General features: G+C 42.2%; 1 protein-coding gene across 1 annotated transcript in view; it reads right to left on the reverse strand.

Annotated features, from left to right (window-relative positions):
- Positions 1-248: 248 nt before the first annotated feature.
- TRABD2B (TraB domain containing 2B) overlaps positions 249-25055 on the reverse strand; it is a 295540-nt gene continuing 270733 nt past the window's right edge. The window contains exons 6-7 of the mRNA XM_030495716.1: positions 21466-21735; positions 249-1288 (exon numbers count right to left, since the gene is read on the reverse strand). Of these exons, the coding sequence (XP_030351576.1) occupies positions 1066-1288; positions 21466-21735 (493 nt within the window). The 3' untranslated portion in view covers positions 249-1065. The remainder of the gene's footprint in view (positions 1289-21465; positions 21736-25055) is intronic.

Here is a 25055-nt window from a genome sequence, read left to right on the forward strand (position 1 = left end):
GGAGATACCAGCTCTAAGCATCATAATAGCAGGATGAAGAGGTATCTGTAGATGTTTTTTTGCCCTCTAGGTTGTCCACCTGCATTAATACAACTGGTTCGAAGAAGTTCTATAGATTAACAGGATACTACATCTTTATACCCTATAGACAGACCAAGTTCTGTCCTCATTTATGCTGGCAAAGGTTGTAGGTTTGTGTTTATATAAAATGAGGGAGAGAAGAAAGTAATTCCAGTGGGATTATTCCAGACTTCAAAAGCAATTTTTTATTGAGAAAAAAGGTGTCTTAATTTGTGTTAGCTAATGAATTAATCCCAGGGCAAAGAGGGAAATTGGTAATTTCCAAAGAAGTCAAATAGTTTAGTTAAGGATAAGAGTGGAACTTACAGGGTTATCTTGACTAATGACTTACTAAGTCATAAAAAAACAACTGGTACTTTAGGTTGTAGCAGCTAACGAGTTAGGAATGCACCTATTTTTCTAATGGGCATAGGCCACGCAGAGCAGGACCTGCTGTATTTACTGTAAGCTATGCTAATGAGATAAAAGAAAGTAAAATGAAGAAGTTTAGCAGAAATGTACTTATTGGACAGCTGCTGTAAAAGGTAATGGTTAAGGAAAGAAAGAAGGCATTCATTTGGTGTCAGTTCAGACATTTGCAGAGTTGTCAGAAAACAAATATAGAAAATATTAATTTATGTGTTTCACCACCGCTACTGATTAATAGGGATGTTATTAACATATACAACAAGAAAAATAAGTTTACCAGTTGAATAAATACATTTTTTCTTTTTCTTTTTTTTTTCTTTATATGAACATGTATATTTTACAAAACCCCATAGCACTATGGGAAATAAAGATCCTTCTACAAAAAGAAGATGTAAGTCAGTGTTACAATAAAGCTTTAGAGTTTCAAAATGTATCTGGGCAAAGAAACAAAATCAGCTAGAAGGCACTACTGAGTCACTGAGACAGTCCAGATTGTAACTGTTGTCTTAACCTCCAATTCGTTCATAAATTATCTCTCTTCTCTATTCCAAGGGATTGCACGTAATACTAATGTCGTCAGGAAGGCTGCAGTAGATTCAGGAGTAAAGAAGCTATGGCCACGCAGAGAAGAGAAGTTACTGATGGCCATAAAAGGCTGGCTGAAGCTGAGCTTGTAGGCTGAGGCTGGGACGGGCGATCTGAACGCGGTCTCTGATCCAGCTGGTTTGAAATCCAAATGGGAGGTTTGACTGTGATGTAGCCATTGGTTATCCTGATATAGGAAGGCAACGTGGTGGTGCTAAGAGAAAACACAAAAGAAAGAAATTAAACTCTGTGAGCCGTCATTCTACGCAGTAGTAACAACGACGACAATCATCATTATTATTATTGTTTGCACGCATTAAACATGCAGGGAGAGCCCCAGGGGCTGGTAAGTGTGATGATCTAGAAACAGTTCTGATTCAGGATGCACCTCAGCTTCTACCTGCTGGTAGAATATAGCCAAAGGAGGGATAACTCTTGATATGCCAACGTATTCCATTCATTGTTTTAAGCATTACTGGCCAAAACCAGAGACTGTGATAAATATATCTTTGTTCTGACCCAGATGACATCATTCTTACGTTCTTAGGTACCTCCTTGCCACCAAAGGTCTCAAAATCAGTCATGTCTCAGAGACATGTCTTATTTACCATGGACTGGATACTAAGTACAGGAGGGGCCACAGAACATGTCCTTTCCTTGTTTCACAAGCCATAAGGAATTTCTCAGGCTCCCCTTCCACAACTGACAACCTTGAGCACAGGAGACCAAGCACCTTAATTTATTTTTTCCCTGGCTTTAAGCCATTTTGAATTAAATCACAACGCCAAAACCAGACTCAGTGTGAAGTTTCCCTGTGCATTTGCTTCAACAGTGGTGTGATTGCTTATTGATTGTAGCTTGAGTTAGTACTTTGATTTGAATTTGCAGGTTGGAATTCATCATGAGTCCCATGATGCTGTAGGTCAAAAACGTCCATTTACAATTGATTTGGAAGTTTTAAGTTGTAATCTCCATTTCATAAAATGCTTCCATTGCACCCATTATTGGATGATCCATAATCCACTGGTTGTCACAAAGCAGCACAACCAAGCATGCAAAATGTGCAAGGTGGATTCTGGACTTAAAAACAAGGCATTCTGCTGTGGAGCAAGGAGAGAAAAGACAGGTTCCCCTGAAAACAAGATGTGACACTAATACCTGCAGATTTTCTTGTGTTACTTTCTGAATCTTCCATGAAAGGGATTTGGAGGCACTGAAAATGACTGCCACGTAATTTCTTATGGGAGAAGAAGCTATGCAGTCTTCTAAATATTTAGCTATGGTATCTGAGATCCTGACCTTGGAAGAAAAAGGCCGCATCTTGCCTAATATCAGATAAAAGGAACAATACCTTGCTCCAGATTTATGCACAGTAATAGTATTTAATAGCATTGAAAGCTTTTGTCTTTTTCTGTTTAAGCTTTTAGCTCAGATGCTTCAAATGTGGTGAGTCAATCACAAAGTGTGAGACCTGAGTCCACACAGAAGAGGGCACTGGTAAATACACACACAGGCCAACATAAAATGCAACAGACAATCGCTGTACATTATACTTCACCCTGGGTTTTGGTACAATTACATTCATTTCTTCCCTCAACCTTTATATTGTCACCACATCTTCTGGGTGGAATAGTTGTTCTGTAGCTAGAAGTGATCTTAACTAATTGCAATGAATAAGAGTAAAAAAACCAAGCAGTCTTGAATTAAAGACATGGGAATTACTTCATGGCAGTAGATAATCCATCTAACCAGTATTAGGACTTTCACAGCGAGAAGCGGTGCTTGTTCCAGAGGAACAAATTGCTATAAATAGAGAATTCTGAAATCAAGCCTTGCTGGAGAAAGCTCTTATCTAAATTCTCATGGTGAGTGGTAGGTTTATGTCTTGAACTGATGATACAAGACACATAGCTTTAGAGTTTCTTCTGTATTGCATCAAAACTGCTGCAGTCACTTAATATAAAGAGTTGATCTGGGATAAGCTAATGCTGCTGTTTCAAATTGGTCCAGCTTTCTGAGCAGTTAATTTAGTGCTGTCAAAAATGATACCAGATTAGGCACTCTGTATCCAAGCTCCAGTGGTATATGTAACATAAGTATGAATGGCCTTCCTACAGTGAATACCAAGCATCATTAAAGCAAACTTCTGACAAAACTAGGTACTACATGCTCTGTGTAATTCAACAGAAATTAAGTCATGCTCCAATTTCTGATCCAGATCTCATTTATCCTGCTGAGTGATGCTGTGTTACACAGACCTGACAATACTGACAGTGGGACCACAGTTTTGGGGGTTTTCCCCTGTACCAGTTTTCCTTAACGTAAGTACGGGTAGGTGCTCGTACTCATCTTTTGGCTACTATTTGTCATTTTACAGAACTACATCATTTAGCCCTGAATTAAATTTTAAACAGCAAGAAGGGTCTGTTTTTCAAGTTCAACTTAAAAACACTGCCAAAATGCCATTCAGGCTTTGCAGTTTGGGTGTATCCTGCTTCTGACACATTCTCTGGGCTTGATCCTATAGTGAGATTAAAATGTCCCTTGTGCGAACTGCTTTTCTGCATCTCAGGGACATCTGCACTACGTGAGATGTCCAATGGGGGACACAGGCTGGCCAGGGAAACCCTGAAAGAATCACGAGCCCATTTATCAGCAAACTACATCTAAGGGATTCCTAAAGCAGCTTTAAATCAACATTTTACATTTCAGTATGGTGTTTCCATTTTCTAGTCAACTGACAGAACCTTATTATTATTTTTTTTTTATTATTATTACTATTATTAATATTTCTTCCTTGAAAACAGGTACTTTTGGGGGGAACAACCACCCCACCCCCAATTTACTTAAAAGACCTGAAAGACCTGAGAATTTTTGACCACCGTTCTCCTGAGTCAGTGAGGTAACATTCTGTTTTCAAGACATTTGCTTTCTATAAAGGCTTCTTTGCCAAGACAAATCCTGTTAGGTGGGGGTGTTTGTTTTTAAGAAATCCGTAAGTGCTTTATAATAACAGAACAGTGTGCTTCCATTAACGTGTACAAAGCATGCTAACAGCAAATGAATCACAGTTTATCCATGTAAGACATTTTCTTAAATGCAACTCTACCTCTAGCCAACTGCCAACGTGGTTTAGAGGTATTTAAAGAGAATGATCCCTTTTACCAAATGCTACAAGTCTCCTTGTAAAAACTCTGGTCTAAGTTTGTGACTAGGCTGTTTCTATACTGAATGGGGAGAGAAACCTCTCCAGAAGGTGGTCCACCTCATTCCAGTGCAGGTCTCTAGGGGGGACATTCTCTTGCTTGGGGTCTTTATCTTCCTAGGGATTACAGAGACAGCCAGGTTAGATTACAATCTAATCTTAGAGGTGGCCCTGGTGTCAGGAGATGACTTCTCCAAACTCCCTCTGAGCATGTCTGGTTGGATACATAGGATCTCACTGACCCTCATCCTTCCCTAAGGATGAAAGCAGCAGCAACTGCTTGGAGCAGCAACTCAGCTGGAAACCTTCCACTGTCCTCAGGGAGGTTTTGAGCATTCCTGAAATGAACATAGAGAGTAATAAAAACGAATCACAGATCTGAGGGATAATCATCTGAATTATTATCACGCCCTCTCTTGCCAGTTCAGGATATCCTGTGTTTCAGTCTTTCGTGTCTGATAAGAATATCTTTAACAAAACATTCCACATGATCTGTGGCGAACAGGCAACCACTGGTTCCTCTGTTCATACCTCTCCTTTTTGCTTCTGTGTATGGGATTGTTTCAAGAATTTGGAAGACTCCAGGTATCTTTTAGCCAAATGACCTGCAGTATCATATTCATGAGCTTGTACTTTTGATCAGATTTTCAAATCAGTGCATTAGTCATACATTGTCTTACCATCATTAGGACGTGTAAAACTTTCCCCAGAAATGGGGCCTCAGGCACAGGCTTTGTGAACAGACCCTACTGAATCCAATTACGTGATTCAAGTCCGCTATGCTGGGGGCATGCTGGAGCACCTCCATGATTTGGGAGCACTTTAAAATTGGAAAATAAATCACACATGCAACCCTTTGGGGGCATTTCTGTTCTGGTTTAGCTTGCGAGGACTTTGCAAGGAGCTCACAAACTGATTTTTAGTGTGACTTGGTTTATTCATATAAGCAGGGCTCATCTGATCACACGTGACACTACAGCAGAATGGCAGGAGATAGGACCAGGAGGGGCTTTCTGGCCTACCTGTCCCAAAGACAGGAGCAAGATCTAAACCCCTCCTCACATTTATGTCTAATCCAGTCTCAAAGAAGCCCTACCTGGAAATGATAGCAATTCCAGAGTCTCTGTGGACATCTATTCCAGCATTTCACGTTTCCTGATGTCCAGAATTACTGCTTAATGTTTCACCAAATCTCCCTTGCTACAACGCAAGTCCGTGACTTGTCCTGTCCCCATGGACAGGTTTATTCCTTTCCTCTTCTCAGCAGCCTTTCATGTGTTTTGAAGACTTAACCATGTCTCACCTCAGTTTTCTCTCTTTTAAACAGTTTCCTCTGCCTTTCTTTGCAAGTCCTCAGGTGCTTTCCCTCCATCCTTTCATCTGCTCTCCTCTGGCTCTGCCTAATTGCTCAGTGTTCTCTGGAGTGAGATACCCCAAACTGGGAACAGTAGGTCTAGCTGAGATACTGTCAGCGCTATGCTTTTTGCTTCTTTATTTGCAAAGCAGAAGAGAAGACAGTACATGTAAAACATGCAATCTCCAGGAAGATGGTCTTTTCACCACTTTTTGCCCCTGAAGTCCAAACTGCCTTTATGGTAACTGTTCCGAAGCTCCTGGAAAACTGATAGTGCTCTGAGGCAGTGAGGACTGACGGAATTATGGTGGTATTTCCATGCATTTTTGATCTGGTGCCTTGCCTCAGTCCCAGCACGGGTTTCTGTTCAGGGTGGAGGAAGTGACCCTTTCAAGCAGAACTTACAGAGTGTTTGGGGATTTTTCTGGATCAAAGGAACTATATAAACACATGACAACTATTTTTAATAAATGTAAACAAATGTGGACTCAGACAGCCTTTCTTACAATAGCAGCTGATGAAAGAAGCTTATCAAGACAACGTGCCAGCAGAGATTGAACCCTGAAAAAATGCATGTTTCAATTGAAAACGTAAAGAGCTAGTAAACTGAAAGAAAGAAAGAAAGTTTTTGAGTAAATACAATAATGGCTGTTTTGCATTTGTTATTTGATGTTAACCTTATGATGGTTAGGGGTTTTTTAAGTGATATTAAGCATATGCTTCCTGTTTCTTTTCAAACAAATTTTGCCCTATTTTTTTTTTTTCTCTTTTCATTTAATGAACAGATGTGAGAGGAGCTGATCACATTATTTTTCTGGTGATCAAAAATAATGTTCTGTTAGTGAAGACAATTATTCTTGGAACTAACCAGACCCATTTATGTCACCAGAATTTATTCATCAAGACTTGAACAATACATCTGCTCAAAGCACTGGGACCAACCCGTTGCAGTATGCAAACAAGCTGGCTGGAAACAAGTCTGACCACAGGTATGACAGGAAAGCATAGGTGCTCAACCAAGAGGAAAATGAATATACTGGGGGCAGGGGGGGAGTCACAATAGAAATAAGTCATGAGGATTTAACCATAGGAGTAACCTCTTACAGGGAATATGAAGTCTCCACCTCCTGAAATTTTCATATTATTATTTAATGTGTCCATACGGACATCCCATAAAGGGATTCTTTAGATCAGCATAGGCTCCATTCCCCCCAATCTCCATTTATCTCTCCATCACTGACTTCCTTATGGACACTGTTCTTGCATCCTGAGGGATAAATCCTGCAGGATGCTGTGTCTCCTGATCCCAAACTAGCAGGATGCTAAGCACTGCAAGCACATGAGTTCTTCCAGTAAGGCTAGTATTCACATACCTACAACTCAGCACGTCCTAAAGCCCTTTGTGGGAACAAGGCCAAGAGGCTCATGCTCTCACAAGGTTCAGTTCATTAAAAAGAAATAATAATCCAACCTGGATCTGATTAAGGAATCCAGTTTTGGACCAGCGGAGGCCACTGCTTATTTGCAGTAGTGTAGTAAACTGCCTTTGCATGTCTGAACGAGTAACCAATATCACACGCTGGTTTGTGGCCAATGGGATGAGCCAAAGAAGAGCCTTATCTTTACTATTTTCCCTTCACCCCAGGGTTATTGGGAGCCCAGATCTTTGGCCAATTCCCACACTGCAAGCATCCACCCTCTCTGCGAGGCAGCTGCAGCCACGCTATCAATAGAGGGGTCAGGTAACCATACCGGGAGCATTTCAACAACCCGTCGCAATTGATCTGAGCTTTCCTTCTGATGAGATTCAAATAGGAACCATCTTTCCACCCAAGAGCAACGTCAAGCTCTGATCCAGCCTTATTTCAATGCTTTGTCTCTTCTGGAGACTGACAGCAAGCAGTTCCCCTCCTTGAAGTGGGCACCAGTGAGCCTCCAACCCCCGTGCAGAGACAAAGGGAAATGCATGTCCGCTGATACAGGTCTGTTCTCCCATGCCTGCTCCTCGTTAGGACTATGTCTGCCATGGCTTATCTTTAGGAAAAAAGGATATTGAAGGAAAAGAGGGAAAGGGAAGCACAGGTTTCACCAGGCATTGGCTCTGAAATGACAGAAAGCTGTGAACAATCACGCCAGGACCCTCAGCCACATTGTCACTGTGTACTGAAGCGCAGGAAAGGTGGTGGTGGTGAGCAGGACACTGCACACAAGGATGGGATGCTTGCGGGCATGAAGGGAAGTGATGTGAGGCACCTTCGCCTCCCGAATGTACAGGACCCAGCACGTGCAGAGGGTGCCATCAAAGATGGCAGTCCTTTAGATGCCCTGGTCTTTAACAGGATTTAAAGGATGAGATTAATTGCAGCTATGTCAGATGCAGGCTTGTAGTTGGAGCTATTCAGCTGTGTTTGTGGGGAACAAGATGTCTCCAGAGAACAACCCTTTCCCCCCAAAGGCATGTCTCTAAGGTGGGTAAGATGAGCTGCTCCTGAAGATCTCTATCTCTGGAATTCAGGTCTCCTGAACCCCAGCCAAGCTCTTGCCCCAGTGAGAACTTTGACTGGTAAGGATGGGTTCCTAAACTGGGATGGGGCCACAGGGTGGGGAAGACGAAAACTGCTGATTCTGCATTGCAAAAAGCAGCAGCTGGTGGGGATGCAGCTCTCCTTCATGGTCATGTAGTGGCTCCCAAAGCATGGGCACGGCAGGGCTGCAGCCTGCTGCCTCCTCTTTGGGGTCTTGGCTTTGAGTGACAGGAGAAGGTGGCTCACTTAGATCAGGGTCTTCAGGGAGGCCATGATGGTGTAAGCAGGAGGAGGCTCAACACTGAAATGCAGCTTGGAGATTTGATTTTCATCCCTGTGTCACCCACCGAGGAACCATCAAAACCGTGTTAAATCACTTCTATCACTCCCTTGACTCTTATCCGAGTCAAGACCCTGAAGTGTTAGCGTGACACCAGCAACATTAATCCAAAGTGAAGTGTTTTGCAGGCTCTCACTGTGATTTGCAGCTCCCGATTGCCTGGGCCACCTGCAAAATACCTCCATGATGACAAATTCAGCCCTCAGTGACACTGACCTGGAGCGAGGCTGAGCACTACAGGAACATCCTAAAGCCGTGTTGTTAAGGCAAAGTGTATTATTTGCTGTGGGGCTAGAGGAAGGGATGGAGATGGGACGGAAGGGAAGGAATTGGGGCAATGGAGACTGCTGCATCAGAGACAGAGGAAAGAGAAGAGCAGTTTGCTGTCACAGCAAGACAGCCTGAAGGTCCCCCAGGCATGGGGATACAGTGACGCGAAGGTGGACATGAGGATGCATCTAGCAGGTAGGGAAGGAGCAGGTGAGAAACAAACCCAGCACAGCCCAAGGGCCCTTTTTTTGAAGTGAATTTCCAGCATGTGGGAATGTCTCCTGCACCTCGCAGTCAGGCTCAGCCTTCCCCCATCCCCAGTGGAGACTGTGTATGGCCCTTTTCAGCCTCCTGCCCTGAAGTCCTTCAGGAAAACCCTGCAAATACAAGTCCTGCACCCAGACATGTGGCAGTGGCAGAATCAGGCCCTCTACTCTTTTCCAGACAACTGCAGAATGGTGTAAAAACACAGAGCGTTGTAAAACCCAATAACCTTTGAAGCACACCCTCTGAGTAATTACCCCATTCCCATTTAATGACTTAAAGATGTTATATTCCTCTCTGATTTGGCAACAACAAAGATTTCGACCTTATTAAAACCAGCCCATCAGGAAACTACATGTCATCCTTTTAAAAAAGAAAAAAGAAGGAAAAAAAAGAGGAAAAAAAATTTCTTTAAAATCCCTGTGAACAGTAATTCAAGATACTGTAGCTGAAGACCCATGATTTGTTGTAGAGTGTCTGGGTGGTCCTGAGGCAGGAGATGACAACATTAGCTCTTTCCTTTGCCCTTCTAAGAAATGCTTTGATGATTCTCTAATATCCTAAGAATATCCCCCTGCGATTCTGCACTGGGACGAGGCAATCACAGAGCCAGGATAATGCATCCCAGTTTTACCCAGGGCCTGGCCCTTGCTAAGAGGGGATAGCAGAGCCCTTTGTTTCACCAGTTCTGCACTGACATCTGAGCCAGGATGTGTTCATGATAGTCTAAATAGTGATGTGGGCTCAAAAACATCCACAAACTCACCCCCACCCACCACACACATCTGGCTGTGTACCTGATTTGTATGTGCAATTAAGGCACTCATCATCGCAGCTCAAGTAACCAAGTGCTTGTTTCACTGTTCCTTGGACAGATAATGATTGTAGTTCTTACAGCCAAAGTAAGCAAGAACATCAAGGGTGCATACGCAGATGGGCTTAGTATTGTAAAAAAATCTTGCCGGTGATGCAAGATGTAAAGATTTTTGAGCAACCTGTTGATACACAACATGTAAAGAGTTAACTTGATGGTGCTGCAACGAGGTGGTTTTGAACCAGATCCCAAGTGTGAGCAGAATATCTACCTTTAGTCTGTATTTTGCAAACAGCCTCATCTCCCTAATACAGCCCCACATGCAAAATGATTCCCATTTTTGGGGTGGTCAAAATCATAATCCATATTTTATGTTTTGGGCTCAACCCTTCAATTAATTAGAACCAGAGTGACTCGGTCTGCCCTCTCCTACGTGCACTCAAGTGTTTGTTTGGCATTGTGTGGCCCCTATGGCTCAAATACTTTTTGCAGATGCACAGAATTAACCATGCATGTTTAGATGTGCTTGGGGAACACATACATTCATAGAGATGTATATATTTGACCCTGTCACTTTCTTGTTAAACACTGTAAAAGGTATCGACTTTCCCCTCCAGATTTTAAAATTATTTAGAATAGGCAATAGTGGGGAAATACCTAAAACATCCTGTCAAATTAAGTGTTTTCTCCAAGACACACAATTATTTCAACTAAGAAGATGCCTGTGCAATGTATTAAAGAACAGAACGAACAACGAAAATATAAACTGACTTAAATAGATGTCCAATATACTGCATTTTTCCATTTGATTTTAATTTTCTTTTCCCTTCTCCCTCTTCTTTTTCCATCCCTATGTAACAGTTTTTCTCTCCACTTAGTCTGTATCACATTTTTCTCTCTAATTCACTGGGCTCACTTACTTTCCTGCTTGTATTTTTCCAGAGTCTCTCTTAGTAGAAATAATTAAGATTGGGTCAGATCTTTGAACCTGTTATATGGAGGAGGATTAAATTCCAGCTTGTTCCATTGAACAAAAGCACTGGCTTCTTCTCCTTTCCAACAGACTCACTTACAAAATGGAAGAAGGGTCATAGGGCACATCTACCAGGCAGAAATGCCAAGGACATTAAACTGCTGCATTGCCCACAAGGGTTGGGTTCCTCTTGCTGCTTGCAAAGCAACCACAGTGATACCAGCCACAGCACAAACTCCTTCTGCCAAAGCACTTGCAAACCATCCGACAGCCTGGTCATGAGAAGCTGCTTGCTGTCCTGCAGGACTGGGAAGGCTGCAAAAGCTTTCCTTGCTTGATGTCAGAACCCAGATCCTGAAGTGTCCCTGCAGAACTGAGCTCTTGTGAACACCGTTTGCACCATGCCCCTCCATAGTACTGCTACATGAGGCATCCCTGACACCCAGCAGCTCACAGGCTTGGCTCCCTCGCCTTCTAGTATCGTGGGCTCAGGACCCAGGTATAATGCTTACTTTGTTCAGTTAAGTTATTCAGGAATTGCAAAGAGGAGATCTGAGTGAAGTCGGAATTCGGCCTGGCGTTTTCATAATTGCAGGAACTCAGCTTTTATAGCATTAAAACCATATGAATTTAAATAAATCCTATTTCTCCCTCATCCCAGTGAGTAACTGGACTTAGACCACAGCCACCCTTTGGGATCCTGCTGGGTTTTCAGCATGCGGCGCAGCCCGTCCTGCTGGGACTCTCAGGGAATCAGATTTCCTCCTGTTTCACTCTACAATGAATCTGTCTTCCTAGATAGACTCGCTACCACAATATAACTGTGGTTAAACCCCTCTTATAAACTAACTGCCCACCACAACAGTAATGTCGTCTTCCTCCCTGTCATGCTTTTCTTCACTTAATTTCACAGGCATGACACTCACTAGTCAGAAGGGGAATAGCAAAACCAGAAATAAATCCTATATCCCTTACCTTATTCTTTTGGGCTGGCATTGACACTGTTGTGTGTCTGTGTTTCCACTGAATTTTAAAGACATTTCTTTGTGGTAATTCACTGGAAGAGGAAGTTTTTTACATTTTTATGGATTTTATGTAGCTCTGGTCAGTCTGGAGCTTTATCTTGAGGAAGAACAACAAATTTGCAGTCTTTCAGGGCTTAGATAATGCTAGATATGGATATCACTCAAATATACAGTAAGAAGTCCAACTTAAGGTTGCAATGTTTGAGAAGGTTTGTTTTGGCTTTTAGATGGTAACTGATCTCTTCAACACACCTCTGTATCCCTGGGGTAGAGAGGCAGACAGCCATCAACTCAGCAAGCAGTGTCCTTTCAGAGGTCCCATCTTCAGCCCAAACCCAGCTTTTCTGCTGACTCTATTAACTCTTCACCCTGATGGGTGGAGTGCAGGGAGAAGCCATGGCATGGATGGGTCTCTGCTGCTTCCACAGCCTGAGCAGTGGAGGAACGTCTTGCTCCTGACCCCAACAGCTCCAGACCTTGGAGAGGGACTTCTTACAAGCGCCTGTAGTGACAGGACAAGGGGGAATGGCTTTAAACTGAAAGAGGGTAGATTTAAATTAGATGTTAGGAAGAAATTCTTCCCTGTGAGGGTGCTGAGGCACTGGCACAGATTGCCCAGAGAAGCTGTGGCTGCCCCATCTCTGGAAGTGTTCAAGGCCAGGTTGGACACAGGGGCTTGGAGCAACCTGTTCTAGTGGAAGGTGTCCCTGCCTGTGGCAGGGGGCTGGAACTGGATGATCTTTAAGGTCCCTTCCAACCCAAACCATCCTATAAGTCTATGAAACTTCATGTACACAAGGGTCCAACCTCCCTACAGGGGCAATGCTGGCTGTACCAGTTTAGGGAGCAATTCAGTTCACTCTGAAGATGGAAATAGCCACGTTTTGTCAGCTGAGTAGTGCTGTGAGTCTGAATGTGGAGCTGGCCACCACCACTTGACAGGGAAAACACCCTTGCTAAATGTAAAAATCTGTATCAAGATTTGCAATTTAGGGAGCACAGGTGCTTTACTTAAACACTGCTGTGTTTAAGGAATCCAGCTCACCCTGGGCATGAGCCCACTCAACACTTTCACAGTGTCTGCAAGTGCAGTCAGCCTTGCAATTATAACACAAACCACACTCTTCACCCACCCCAAACAGCAGGGTAAAAGTGCTACTGTGTATTGAATTTTCCTCTGTCTGTTGAACCAGACAACTTATTTTTCAGCTGAGTGAACATTGAGTTTTGTAGAGCTGTGTTAAAGTGCATTTTCAGAGGTAGTGGAATTCCCTTTACCTGAGGGTACTAAGTGCATTTTCCCTTATCTCTTTGACAGGAGCCAGAAATAGATTTTTTTTGGTGTGTCATAGACAATATGCCATGAGGAGTCATAGCTAAAGGCTCCAAGGAGCCAATCTTCACAACATCTGGCTAGGATAACCCTGGATATGGAAAATATAAATGTCAAGGCTTATATTTATAAATTGGAAGGGCCATGACGACATCTGCTAACAAGCTTTCTTCCAGAGCCCATTTGCTGTACATGGTTATTCACAGGCAACAATAAACATGTGCATGGATCACATGTGCGGTCTGCCCTTCCTTTTAGTCGCCGAAGGAACACACGCTCCAGTAACACACAAACGCTCTGTTCTCACAACACAGAAATACAAGTGTTTGGAAACCTCACAGCAAAGCTCTTGCATACCAGACCACAGTGGGATACACTGCTGGAACAGACTAAAAATAGCTGGAGAAAAAGCCTTACATTAACACAGAAGACAGTCAAACCCACTTAGTGTTAACTCTTTTGGTGGAATAACTGCCCTCCTTTTTTGCCTCACTCCACAGGGGACACTTTGTACTATAGGTCCAGTCCGGAAACCTTATTTTTATGACTGAGTAGTTGTGGATGGGAATGTCAAGCCTTAAAAAGAGTCTAACTATTCAATCGTGGTAGCCTAATACGGACATTAAAACAAGCCATAGGTAAAATAAATTTGCTTCTACATTTATACCCACACGAACCTTTTCTTCGGCTTAATGCCAACTGTAAGTGCATTTCTGAGAAATAAATGAGAATTAAAATTGATGCAATGCATAATCATAAAGGTTTTGCTAACAACCTTTTGTAGGTTTCTTTGCCCCTATTAAGCCCCCAACACTCCTGGCATTGGCCACCATCACAGAGACTGCCCATGATGCTGCCAAGGTGTCAAGAGAAGGAAAGGCATCAGCAGAAAGAGCCTGGACTGCCTTATGATGACCATGAATTTAGCAAAGAATAAATGGAGCAAATTCTGTCTTGTCAAGTCTGCAGTGCTCTTGGCCACACATGCATCTGTGTGAAAATGCTAGGAAAAGCAAAGAAGATGAAATAACATGAAGGAGATCTACGGTCCTGGTTAAAAAATAAAGAACAATCCCTAGCCATGCCTCCTACCTACTGCAGTCTGAGGCAATGCCAGATGACAACAACATGCTAGCTACAAGTGAGGCATGCCCCCATCTCAAAGAGGTTCTGCTGAACGCTATCGGCTCCAAAAGCCCACACTTTCATTGGCATGGACTGACTGCAAAGTGAAGTCCAGTGTTTGTAGCATCACCGCTTCCTGCAAGGCGAACTCAGAGAGGCAGAGGTGAGTGCAGAGGTCTGATGATGAAGATGGAGATGCTGGAGCAGTCCCTTCCTACTCCTTGCTCTAGGACTCATGCCAAGTTCATGCAGCCAAAGTTAAAAAGGGCAGATTGAATGAGTATTGGAGAAAATTTAAGCAGAAAGTGGAGAATCACGGAACTGAAAAGTTAACAGGTTATCCAAAATCAAGAGGAGTCCTGGCACTGCATGTTGGAATGAGACTGCATTGGCTGAGAAACAGTGGAAGAAGTGGGGACGTGCATCACAGAGGAAGATTATTATCATAACTCAGGAGCTGCTCCTTCTTGAAATTGAATCCTAAGTAAACATTTTATTTGTGCTGCATCAGATAGATCTTAGGCAGCTTAAAAAGCTAGTGATGGTAGGGCTATGTTCAGCCTAAGTCAGAAATACAACAAACTGGGGCAGCTATAAATACATAACACAGATTATCTTTACTCAACACATCCCAAACGAAAAGTAGGAAACAAGAAAGGAAGAGAAATCTCTTAATAGGTTCCATAAAACATCTTGCATTGTATTTTCAATCTTAATAAGCATTGAGGAGGAAGGAGCAGAAAGTGTTCTTGGATATCCAGTGCTGAAAAATACCTCACTGTTCAAAAATCCAGGCTTTCGTGTGCTCCAATTTTGTTACTTGCTTGCCTTCAAAAATATGGATTTAATATCCATGATGGATTTAAATTTCATGAAAACAAAATGCCTAATGCATTACCAATAATATAGCTTCACAAAATAAACCTAAAATCTATATACAAATCATATCTCTATTTCCAAGAGACTCCCGTGTTCTTTTATCTCTACCGATTTTATTTGCAGGTATTTATAGCTTTCATTAAAATAGGGTTTGCATACTGCTTTGTATTAATTGTTCATATTGACGGTGAGACACTGAAGCAATAGTGAAGGTAAATATGCAAGGCTTTTGCTTATTTTATTGTAAGTTTATCTCTGCTCGTTTCATCAAGAGAACAACCACAGAACAAAGTAAAACTTACAGATCTTTTCGTGTGTCTAGCAGGTGAAAGTATGGTTGCACATCTTTTCAGCCCCATCTGGAGGATAACAAATGAACTCTTTGACTTTGCAAGGGGAAAGAAGTTATCACTCACAGCCAGCTGACAGGGAGGGTCTATTAGCATGGAGATGCTAGAGTTTTAGACATGAACATCAGGACTTCCCGTCTGTGATGCACGAGAGAGTTGTGTGCTGAGCCCAGGCTTCACAGCTTCAATTAATACATTCTGTGCACTCTGACCAACCTGATAATCCAAGAAGCCTCAATAAAAACCATCTAGGGAGGGAGGATATGTCATCACCGTATCATATGTTACAGTCAGGAGATTTACCTCTTATTTATACTGCACTAAGTTATACCGTGCTGTTATTTTACTTCCACTGGAAGGCTTGTATACTTGGGGCTGTGCGAAGGGCCTGATGAAAGAATTGCCAACGCCAGTGCTTGTTTAACTGAGGCATCAAGCCATCCGCTCATCTTAAAGGGGGATCAAATGGAGACAGTAAGAAACTATGAAAGGGAAAATTCAGTATTTCCCACACTTTGCTCTCTGCTCAGGAGGAGCTGAGGACACCTTCACAGAAGCAAGACTGCATGTTCGAAAGAGGCACACAACGTTGGGAGAGAGAAGGACCAACTGAAGCACTGCTTCACCGCCCAAAACGTCTTCTTCTGGCAGCTATATATCCACCAGAGTTCATAAAAGACCAGGCAATCTAAGAGCAGATCTTATGCCAGTTCAAGATACAAAGGTTCAGCTTCCACTGAGCAACCAAGAGGGAGCATTTGTCCAGGAGGTGTTTTGAGACCACTCAGCATGACAGAAGGGTCTTGCACTCAAGCTGTCAAACCGTGAGATTTTCCTGATGAGCAGATACTGGTATGCCATGCCCTGGAGATTGGGGGGCAGTCACTGATAGGGACTGCGAAGATGATGAAAGTTTCCCGAGAAGGAAATCCTGCCAGGAAAACAGCAAAGGAAATGGTACAAAGAAGTGCTGGAGGAAAGGGGGGGGGGCACAAAACACAATTAAGTCCCAAACAGCAATGAGGTGTGACAAGGGAGGGCAGGTGGGGCTCCAATACACCTATGCTCCCACTGTTCCTGGCTGCTGGAGAGGTTGCTTTGGAAGACAGGTTCATTATAACAACTTAGAAACATCCTGAAGCTGCATCTTCGCCCTTGATTGAAGACAGCAAATAAATGCAATGGTGGCAAATTGCTTACTGGGCAGCACAGAAACAGGCTGAAGGAAGGAGTGATCCCCTTTCCCCATGAACATCAGTAGGCATGCTCTCTCTAAGTAAGTAGTATCCTTACCAGGGAGGCAGATAGAGTAATTTAAACAAACAAGGCCCCAGTGATGGAAATTTCAAGCTCAAAGCTACCATATGGAGGGAAATCATCTGACCACAATTTACCTGTTAGACTTCAAAAGTGTCTAGGTCTCCTCTAAAGAAAAGCAGTCTTTTCTTTAATGAAGTTAAGTACTGTATTTCAGCACCGTGTGTTGTGAAAAGGAAGCAATTTGGATTCATTTACTGAAATTTACCTTTCAGATGCAGTTAAGTGAAATTAAAAGTTTGTCTGAGTTGACAGAGTTCTGTTTTCCATCACTGCATTGTCTTGAAAGAAAGGATAACAGGCTAAGTGCTTAAATTCCATCCAAACTGATAAGGTTCACTCTGTACAGACACACTTAGTGCAGTTTATTACACATTGTCTCCCTCCATCCATCACTGGTATAACTTTTTTTAACCTAAAATAACTTACTTCCAAAAGAAATTAATATTTGTGATGTTACTGCATTCATCTGGGGCTGAATAGTCAGCACTGGGCTATCAGAGAAATGCCATTTCCAGTGACAGAGGGAATTCATTTTGCTTCCCACTAATGGTAGGTTCCGCAAGGCTAAGCTTACCTCTGGGACAAGAATTTCTTTTCTTTTCAGATAACTGTTCTTTTCCTTTAATTTCTTTCCTATGCAAGTGTGTCCTCAGTGTCTTTCTAAACACTATCTTCACCCAGATCTCTTCCTCAGCAGTGGGAATGAACCTCTGAATTTACCCATTACATTCTCTCTAATTCTTTATTCCCACCACTGTATTTCTCTCTTTCATATCCCCCAGCTGCCATCGCTCATTCCAAACCTCACACCACCTGAAACACCCTCCCAGTTACTAACTCCTCTCCCTTCCTAATGGCCTCAGGAGCTGTGATGCTCTACCCCAGCTGCGAGAGATTCTCTGTTCTCCTGGTCTGGTATTGCTTGTAGCCTTAAACCTTTTACCTGCTAGAACAAAGGTGCGATGCTGGTCCTTTCTTCATGGACTACTCTGAAATGTCACAGACATTTCTTTACTCTTTCAATTAATTGAGCAGCTCATCCTAAAAAGCCAGTGAATTAATTACAGTGAATCTGTAATTAATTATTTATATTACAAGGGGAAGCTCAGCTAACACAGTGTCAACAGGAACAATAACACACTGTGTATGCCAAACTGCTGCCTTCCAGCCCAAGGGTTTTGCCTCCCCTCCCTGCTGCCCCAGCTGGCTTTTGGCTACAGGAGCTAGCTTGGGTTTAAGTTTTGTCTAAATTCAAATTCCTCCCAAAGACAGGCTTCAGATCTGCATATTTCTGCAAAATCAAGTAGTTACAGTAAAAAATCCCGCTCCTTGAAATTTCCCATTTCATTTTGATTCTTGAAAAACAATTTCAAACACAAACTGCAGCCAGGCAGGACTTTTTAATTTTGTTTAGATTTTGGGGGAAGGAGGCAGAAGGGAGAGGAAACCACACATTTCATGAGCATTTTTTATTTTGTAATAGCCTTCAGTGTAGCCGATTACCCAAGAGATCAGCAAATCTTAGCTCTGTCAAAGACAGGGAGAAGACAGAGCAGAAGCTTTCTCATCCTCCGCAGCAGTACTAACCTTCCAATACACAAATCTAAATATCATGCACTTAGGGGTGCCAATTCAAATGCCTCAGCTGTTAAGACAGAACAAAAAGGAAAGGACGATCTCTAAGGTATAGCTGAAAGTAAATACTAATAATGATGTGTGACATTAAATGATGACTCATTTTTCACGAGGCCATTTCAAATTGTAGCTATAACCTCAGATCAGACCCGAACAACTGTGTGAGCTGAAGTCTTAGTGGAACCATTAATTATGGATTTCCTGGCTTTTATAGGTTGGAGTCAGACCTTTGATGTTCCTTTAAGATTGTTCTCCTGTGTTCATTTCCTTTGTTTCTGTGTTGGTAGCTTAAAAAAACACCCCAAGATTTCCATGGAAGTGTATGAGAGAGCTGAGAAATGCATAGTCCATAAATGCCCTGCAATTCATGGCTCATAAAGTCCTCTAATCCACGGTCAGTAAAGCTTTGGAAAAGAGCTGTATGAACCACAGTCCTTTCACAGTTCAATGAGGTTCATAGAAGAATCAATAATCTGGTTTAAATTCACCTGGATTTGTCCTCCACCTATATACCTCTCTTTGACTTTTCAGGTTGAAAGGCAGTTCAAACAGCTGAATTCTGGAGACCTCACACAGAAACTAAGTTGCAGCTTTTGTGTGAAAGCTGCAATGACCTAAATCTCTCTCTTTTGCCTCAAAGGTAAGTTTCAGATGACAACAGGTGAGTTAGGAAACTCAAACTGGAAGAAGAACCATTTGAAAATATGGGACCATAACTCAAGGTAATACTATATGCAGAGACCTCAGTCCATCTACCACATGGGGTAGATGGGGGTCTCAATTTAAATATGTGCAAACGCACAATGGATCTACGAGACAGGCCAGAGTGTGAACTTCTAGTACACCAATTACTGACCAACAGTCTCACTATTGAATGCTGGTGAACATTATTGAGGCAACACAACAAAAGTTCATGTGCACAGGTAACACTCCATTGCCCATATTATTAGCCATCCTAGCCACTTCCTCCCCAAAATGATCATGCCACAAAGTCTGGTGACAGGCTCACATTTCTGCTCTTTTCTTGCCAATCAGAAAGGAACCAGTCAGAGAGAACTCACTGTTTATTGTCTTGTGCAAGGTCCAGCTTGCAATTAATGCTGATGAAACCCAACTGCCAAAAGCACAATATGCAGCAGCTGGTTTATGAAAGTTGAGACCCCATCCAATTTATGGGGAAACCAGAGCTGGTTGTGAGTCTCTGATTTAGCTGAACAGTTTGCATTTTTTGTTTTGTTTTGTTTTGTTTCGTTTCCAGGAAAACACCAGAAGTTACTCCAGAACTGTAGAATCGCTAAAACCATCTGAAAGCACTAAGGCAGACTTCCCTTCTTCCAGCCTTTCCTCATTTCTAGGCCTGTGATCTTCCACTAATATCTCCCTGGGATCTTTCAGCAAGGCAGGCGACACACAGTGTCTGGTTCATCACCAGCGTGGTGGGAGCGGAAACTTACATTTCCTTATCCCAGTCTCCATCCTTGTGAAATGGAAGTAGAGGGATTAAAGGTTTTGATTCAGATGAAATCTCACAGGAGCACAGAGCAAATAATTTAACTCTAATTGGGGAACTACCCTTTTAAATACTTTTCCTAGGGACATTTCTTACTGAAACAGAAACAGCATAAGGCATAAAGTCCACCAAAGCTATACAAGCATCACTGCTTTAAGCTCCCAGCTGCACATTTCCACAGCCATATTAGGCCCAATATCCAGTATCACCTCTGGCTAGATGATAGGATGGGTGCAAGAGGATTGTCCCTAACTGCCAGTCTTCCACCAGATCTATTTAAATCACTCTTGCATGACACATATGGTGAGCTGGACCAGACACCCATGTGAAACGCTGGGACATTATGGGACACCATGACTTGGCAGCACCCAGGCAGAAGAAAGATAGGGAGGTCCCTTGTCCTCAAGGCAATCAAGTATGTTGAACTAAATTAAGTTCATGCTTAAACATTTCCATCCTCTGTGGAAAGGATACAACCACTGAGTACAGTTTGAGAACAAAACACATGAACTTCTCCATTAAAAAGTATGAACTAAAAGAATAAAAATCCCCAAACACAAATATGTAGAGTTTGTTCCTTAGCAAAGGGAGAAGCCTTTGAGATAAGCTGATTCATTTCACTAGCAAGGAATTTAGGTGCTATGAAAATGCGAATAACAGTAATGCTCAAAGACAATCATTGCATGTATGAGCAAGCAGCCAGTTCCCAACAGATTATTTCATTCCTTTTACTTGTTAGGCTGTTTATCTGCCCATGACTCAGCCTGGATAAAGGCACTAAGAGCTTCCCCTGTTTTAGAGGTGGGAGAATAAGTTGCCCAGGAATCCTAAATGCACACATCGAGAATCCCTGGTCAGACATGAAGGCTCTTACTCAAACACTGAATGGGAATTTATAACTTGGGACCAAGATTGGAATGGCCATGGAAACATGCCTACCTCCATTCTGTTCACATGGAAGCCTGAGTTAAGTACTTAATTTTGCCTCAGTTTGCTGTTTTCAATGCAGTCTAGGATGTTAAAACATTTCAGCCCCAGATCACAGTTAAGACTGAAAGTCAGGTATGTCAGAATCTTAAAAGACTCCCAGGTTGGAAAATGGGCAAATCTTTGGACTGAAAACTGACAGTAAAGATTGGAAAATAATTGTTGTAAGAAAGAGGACAAACACAGAATATTTTCCATTGTAATTTTTTTCCTGTTTTTACTCTCACAAGTCTTTGTTTCTGCATATTTTAAATATTCTAAGCAATAGCTTTTTTTTTTCTTTACTTTTAGATCAAACATGCCCACCAGCCTTCCATCTAGTTCTTTATTAGGCTCCAAACCATCACCTCACTCCCTGTCTTTCCCATTTAGCCTTTCGCTAACCCTCCTTATGATATAATCAACAAGAGCTGGGATCTGTAAAGAGCAACCAGTTAGGAGACAGCAGGAAGAGGACAGGGTCCATAAAAGTTATGACTCACCTGTCTTCTATCCGAACCCAGAGGTCATTGAACTGCCTCTGGCGATGGTGTTTGTGCTGCTTCTTGTGCCATTTCTTCTGCCTGCCAAACTCTTCCAGCTGGCTGATGCTATCTGGCAACAGGAGGTGAGGAGACAGGCTGTCGTCTTCATCCATGTGCAGTGGCTTCAAGGAGGGAGATGTCAGTGGGACCTGCTCAGATAGCTGGACAGCAGGCAGGGCTGTTGCTGAGGACCCTTCCAAGGCTGGGCTTGTCTTTGTCATCCTGGAACTGCAAAACACAACATTTAAACATTTGATGAGTGAGGGATTGTGCTAAGAAAAATTAAAAGCAGAGGACTACACTCCTCAGTGAGTGCTCCTAACTGCTAAGAAGGTGTACAAGGAGTTTAGTTGCTTTGGGCAGCAACTAAAGACAGCAGTAGCATTTCCTATCAAGCTTTCATATATAGACTAAACTTAAAAAAAGGGGGGAAAGCAGTTGATATGCTATTGTTTTCTGGCATTTTAATTACTTCTTACAGGCTTTATAGCCTGTGGTAGGGGTCAATGTTACCCCCCCCACTGGACTGAAGGTTAAATAGCAAAACTGTGACTCTGAGGAAAACAGGTACCTTAACAGAAGCAGATCTTAAACCAATGAGATAATATTAGTTCCTTCCCCCCCCCCCAACTTTGGGTATCATCTGTGGAAAACAAGTCATTGTTTTGACTGCAGCAATAATTATGCTTGTTTGTCTGAATTAGGAGTGGTGACAGGGAAGCCCAGGCTGATGACAGACGTATGGTCTAATAGCTAGGCTACCGGGATAGGATATCTGAGACCTTGAACTCTAACATTTTTTGTACAATGGAGAAATGAAGCAAAAAAGGTGGTAAATGACCTGTCCAAAGCCACCTTGAAGAAACACTGCCAGAGCCATTCACTCCTGTTTGAAACACTACCATACCGCCTCTTGCATCTGACTGGGACTATGCAGAAAAAAGCCTTTTTATTGTTTTAATCTTCTAGAGTTTCACTAATTTTAGAAAAAAGCCAGTACAAACTCTCTCCTTTGATGTGTGGTCATGTGATACATGTGACATGTATCATAGATATATATATACATACATAGATACAGAAATACGTGTTACATTTGTGAGCTAAGATATCTGAAACAAGACTATAACAAACCGGTACTGACACAAAGTGATTCCCCCCCAAACTTCAATAGAAGTTCCTGTTTGGTCTTAATTGCAAGAGAGAAACTTTTTCTGTCCCTGGGATGGCCCAGTGAGTTGTAGGTACAGAAAATGGAAGAGAATTAATAGGCAATATGAAGCTGCGGTCTGCAGAACTATTTCTATTACATGGATGCTATGACTTTTATGACAGAAACAATTAAAGCCACGTGAAAAGTTTTGCCTCCTGAGTGAAACCAGTAAGACATTTTAATGAAAAAGTAATAAAAATCCTAAACTTCATTGGTGACAATGTACAAAATGTGCTACAAGTGAAACCACATGTTTCACTTACGGAACATTTTGTTCTCTTCCAAAAAAGTTACATCTAGTACTAATGGCAGCTTTTCTTCTTTTTCATTTTTTTGAAGTCCATTACAATAGCAGTCAAGATGGTCACCTCTAGTTCCACTGCATCATGTTTCACCCAAAGCTCCTTCCAATAGCTACTGATAATTAATCGTTGCTACTATAAGACTTACTGGCAAAAACTACAGTAATTTTGTTATTTGTAGCCAACATTAGTGAAATTCTTCAGAGATCTTATGACAGATAACAGAAAAGAAAGAACTTGTCCAAACTAACTCTAAATTCTCCAAGGTTGCTTATGTTAATAAAAGACACAAGAAAATCCCACATTTTCCTCTTTTTCCAAATATTCAGGCTCTCTGTGTGTCCTTTTCAAATTCCTTCATACTCACTCCATGCTCTATTTTACATCACAGAGACCTGCTGGTTCTAGTTTTCTTAACCCATTAAGACTTTCGTCCATGATTGATGTCAAGGATGAATTTTCATCAGTGCAGCAACTTTCTCTGAGACATCTTAGTGCTCTCCAAAGCCTTCAAGACAACTTAGGCTGTGACACAGGCGCGTGGCTGAAGCAAAGCCATCTCCAGACTCATATAAAAGGAAAGGTTCTTCGCACTGGACCACACCACTTCGTGTGGTCCTCAGGCCACAGCAGACAGTTCTTGATCTTTATCAAACCAGTTTAATGGCAGTCCTGGGGTAACAATTGCGCTTGATCTTAAAGGTCTTGTCCAACCTAGTTGATTCTATGATTCCATGATGGTGGATCACTGAAGTACCAACGTGCATATGCCGCCATTTAGCAGCTTAGAAGATAACACAGTGTGAACTTGGATAGGACGCGTTAGGCAGGTAGAAAGTACCTGAACAAACATCTACAAACACCATGTGGGTAACTGCAATGGCAGCAGGCAGCCACGGGTGGCAAGCCTCGTTGCCTCCTGCACTTATGCCAAAGCAATGGGAATACAAGCTGGCTGATACTGCCCATAGACAGCTCGTTCTGGTACCCAGATCTTCCTACAACCCAGCCATCTATCTGCATGCTGGAAGAAGAGCACTACCCTGGCCACAAGGCTGTGGTGGGCAGAAACATGTTAAGAAAGCAAGAGAATGAAGCAGACGAGAGAGCCCAAAGTAGACAAAAACGATGTAATCAACACAGATAAAACTGAGCTGTTGCCAGGATTTCTGTTTCCATGTTCTTCTCCTTGCCACGAAAAACTGTGCCTCATGTTCTGAGCAGTCAGTAATTCCCTGAGACACCAAAGGTAGGAGCAGCCCCTAGGCCAGCCCACATCTGCCAGCTCAACACTGGGGCCACCATTTAGTTCCCTTGAATAGTCTTAGAGACATCTGAACACATACTTTCCCCCTTTAACACCTACTATTTTGTTACATGTGTTTACCTTGCTCTGAGCTCCTAGTAAACTGGAACCAGTAGAAAGGTGTTTTTATGGGTTGAGATTTTAGAAACCACTTAAGACGACTGGCAGCTCACTTCTTATTAAAATTAATGAGTTTGGGCATCAAAATCCCAGTGGTGGCTTTGAAAGCTTCTAGGTTAATTGTTTCCACTACCATCACATGAGCCACAGGTTGTAAACTCGATATTTCAGAACATTCTTTGGGAAGAGAATAAATAAACACTGAAGAAACGTTAAAATGTTGTAACCTAAAGAGGGTCATAAACTAACCACTTGTACTTCAGAATCGATGCAGGGGGAATAGCTCCACTGTGGCAACTGCATATTACATTTAGTTGATACTTGTTCCATTATTCCTGTACTACTAATATTACCCCAAGACTTAGGAGGGACTGTTGAAGGCTGTATGCTGATGTGTGCTTACTTCTTTCAAAGTAAATTGGGGGGGGAGGGGGGGGGAATATTTTTTTTTTTTTTTAATTTAAAAAATTCATGAAAATTTGATGAAAACTAATTTAATATATTTGGAGACCTGGTTGTTTTCGAATCTGATCATCATCCTGCAGACATTCAAACAGAAGTAAAACCAAAACTTTTACTCCCACAGAATATGGATATTTAATCAAAAAAT

The sequence above is a fragment of the Strigops habroptila genome, chromosome 8 (assembly GCF_004027225.2).
Source record: "Strigops habroptila isolate Jane chromosome 8, bStrHab1.2.pri, whole genome shotgun sequence".
NCBI lineage: Eukaryota > Metazoa > Chordata > Aves > Psittaciformes > Psittacidae > Strigops > Strigops habroptila.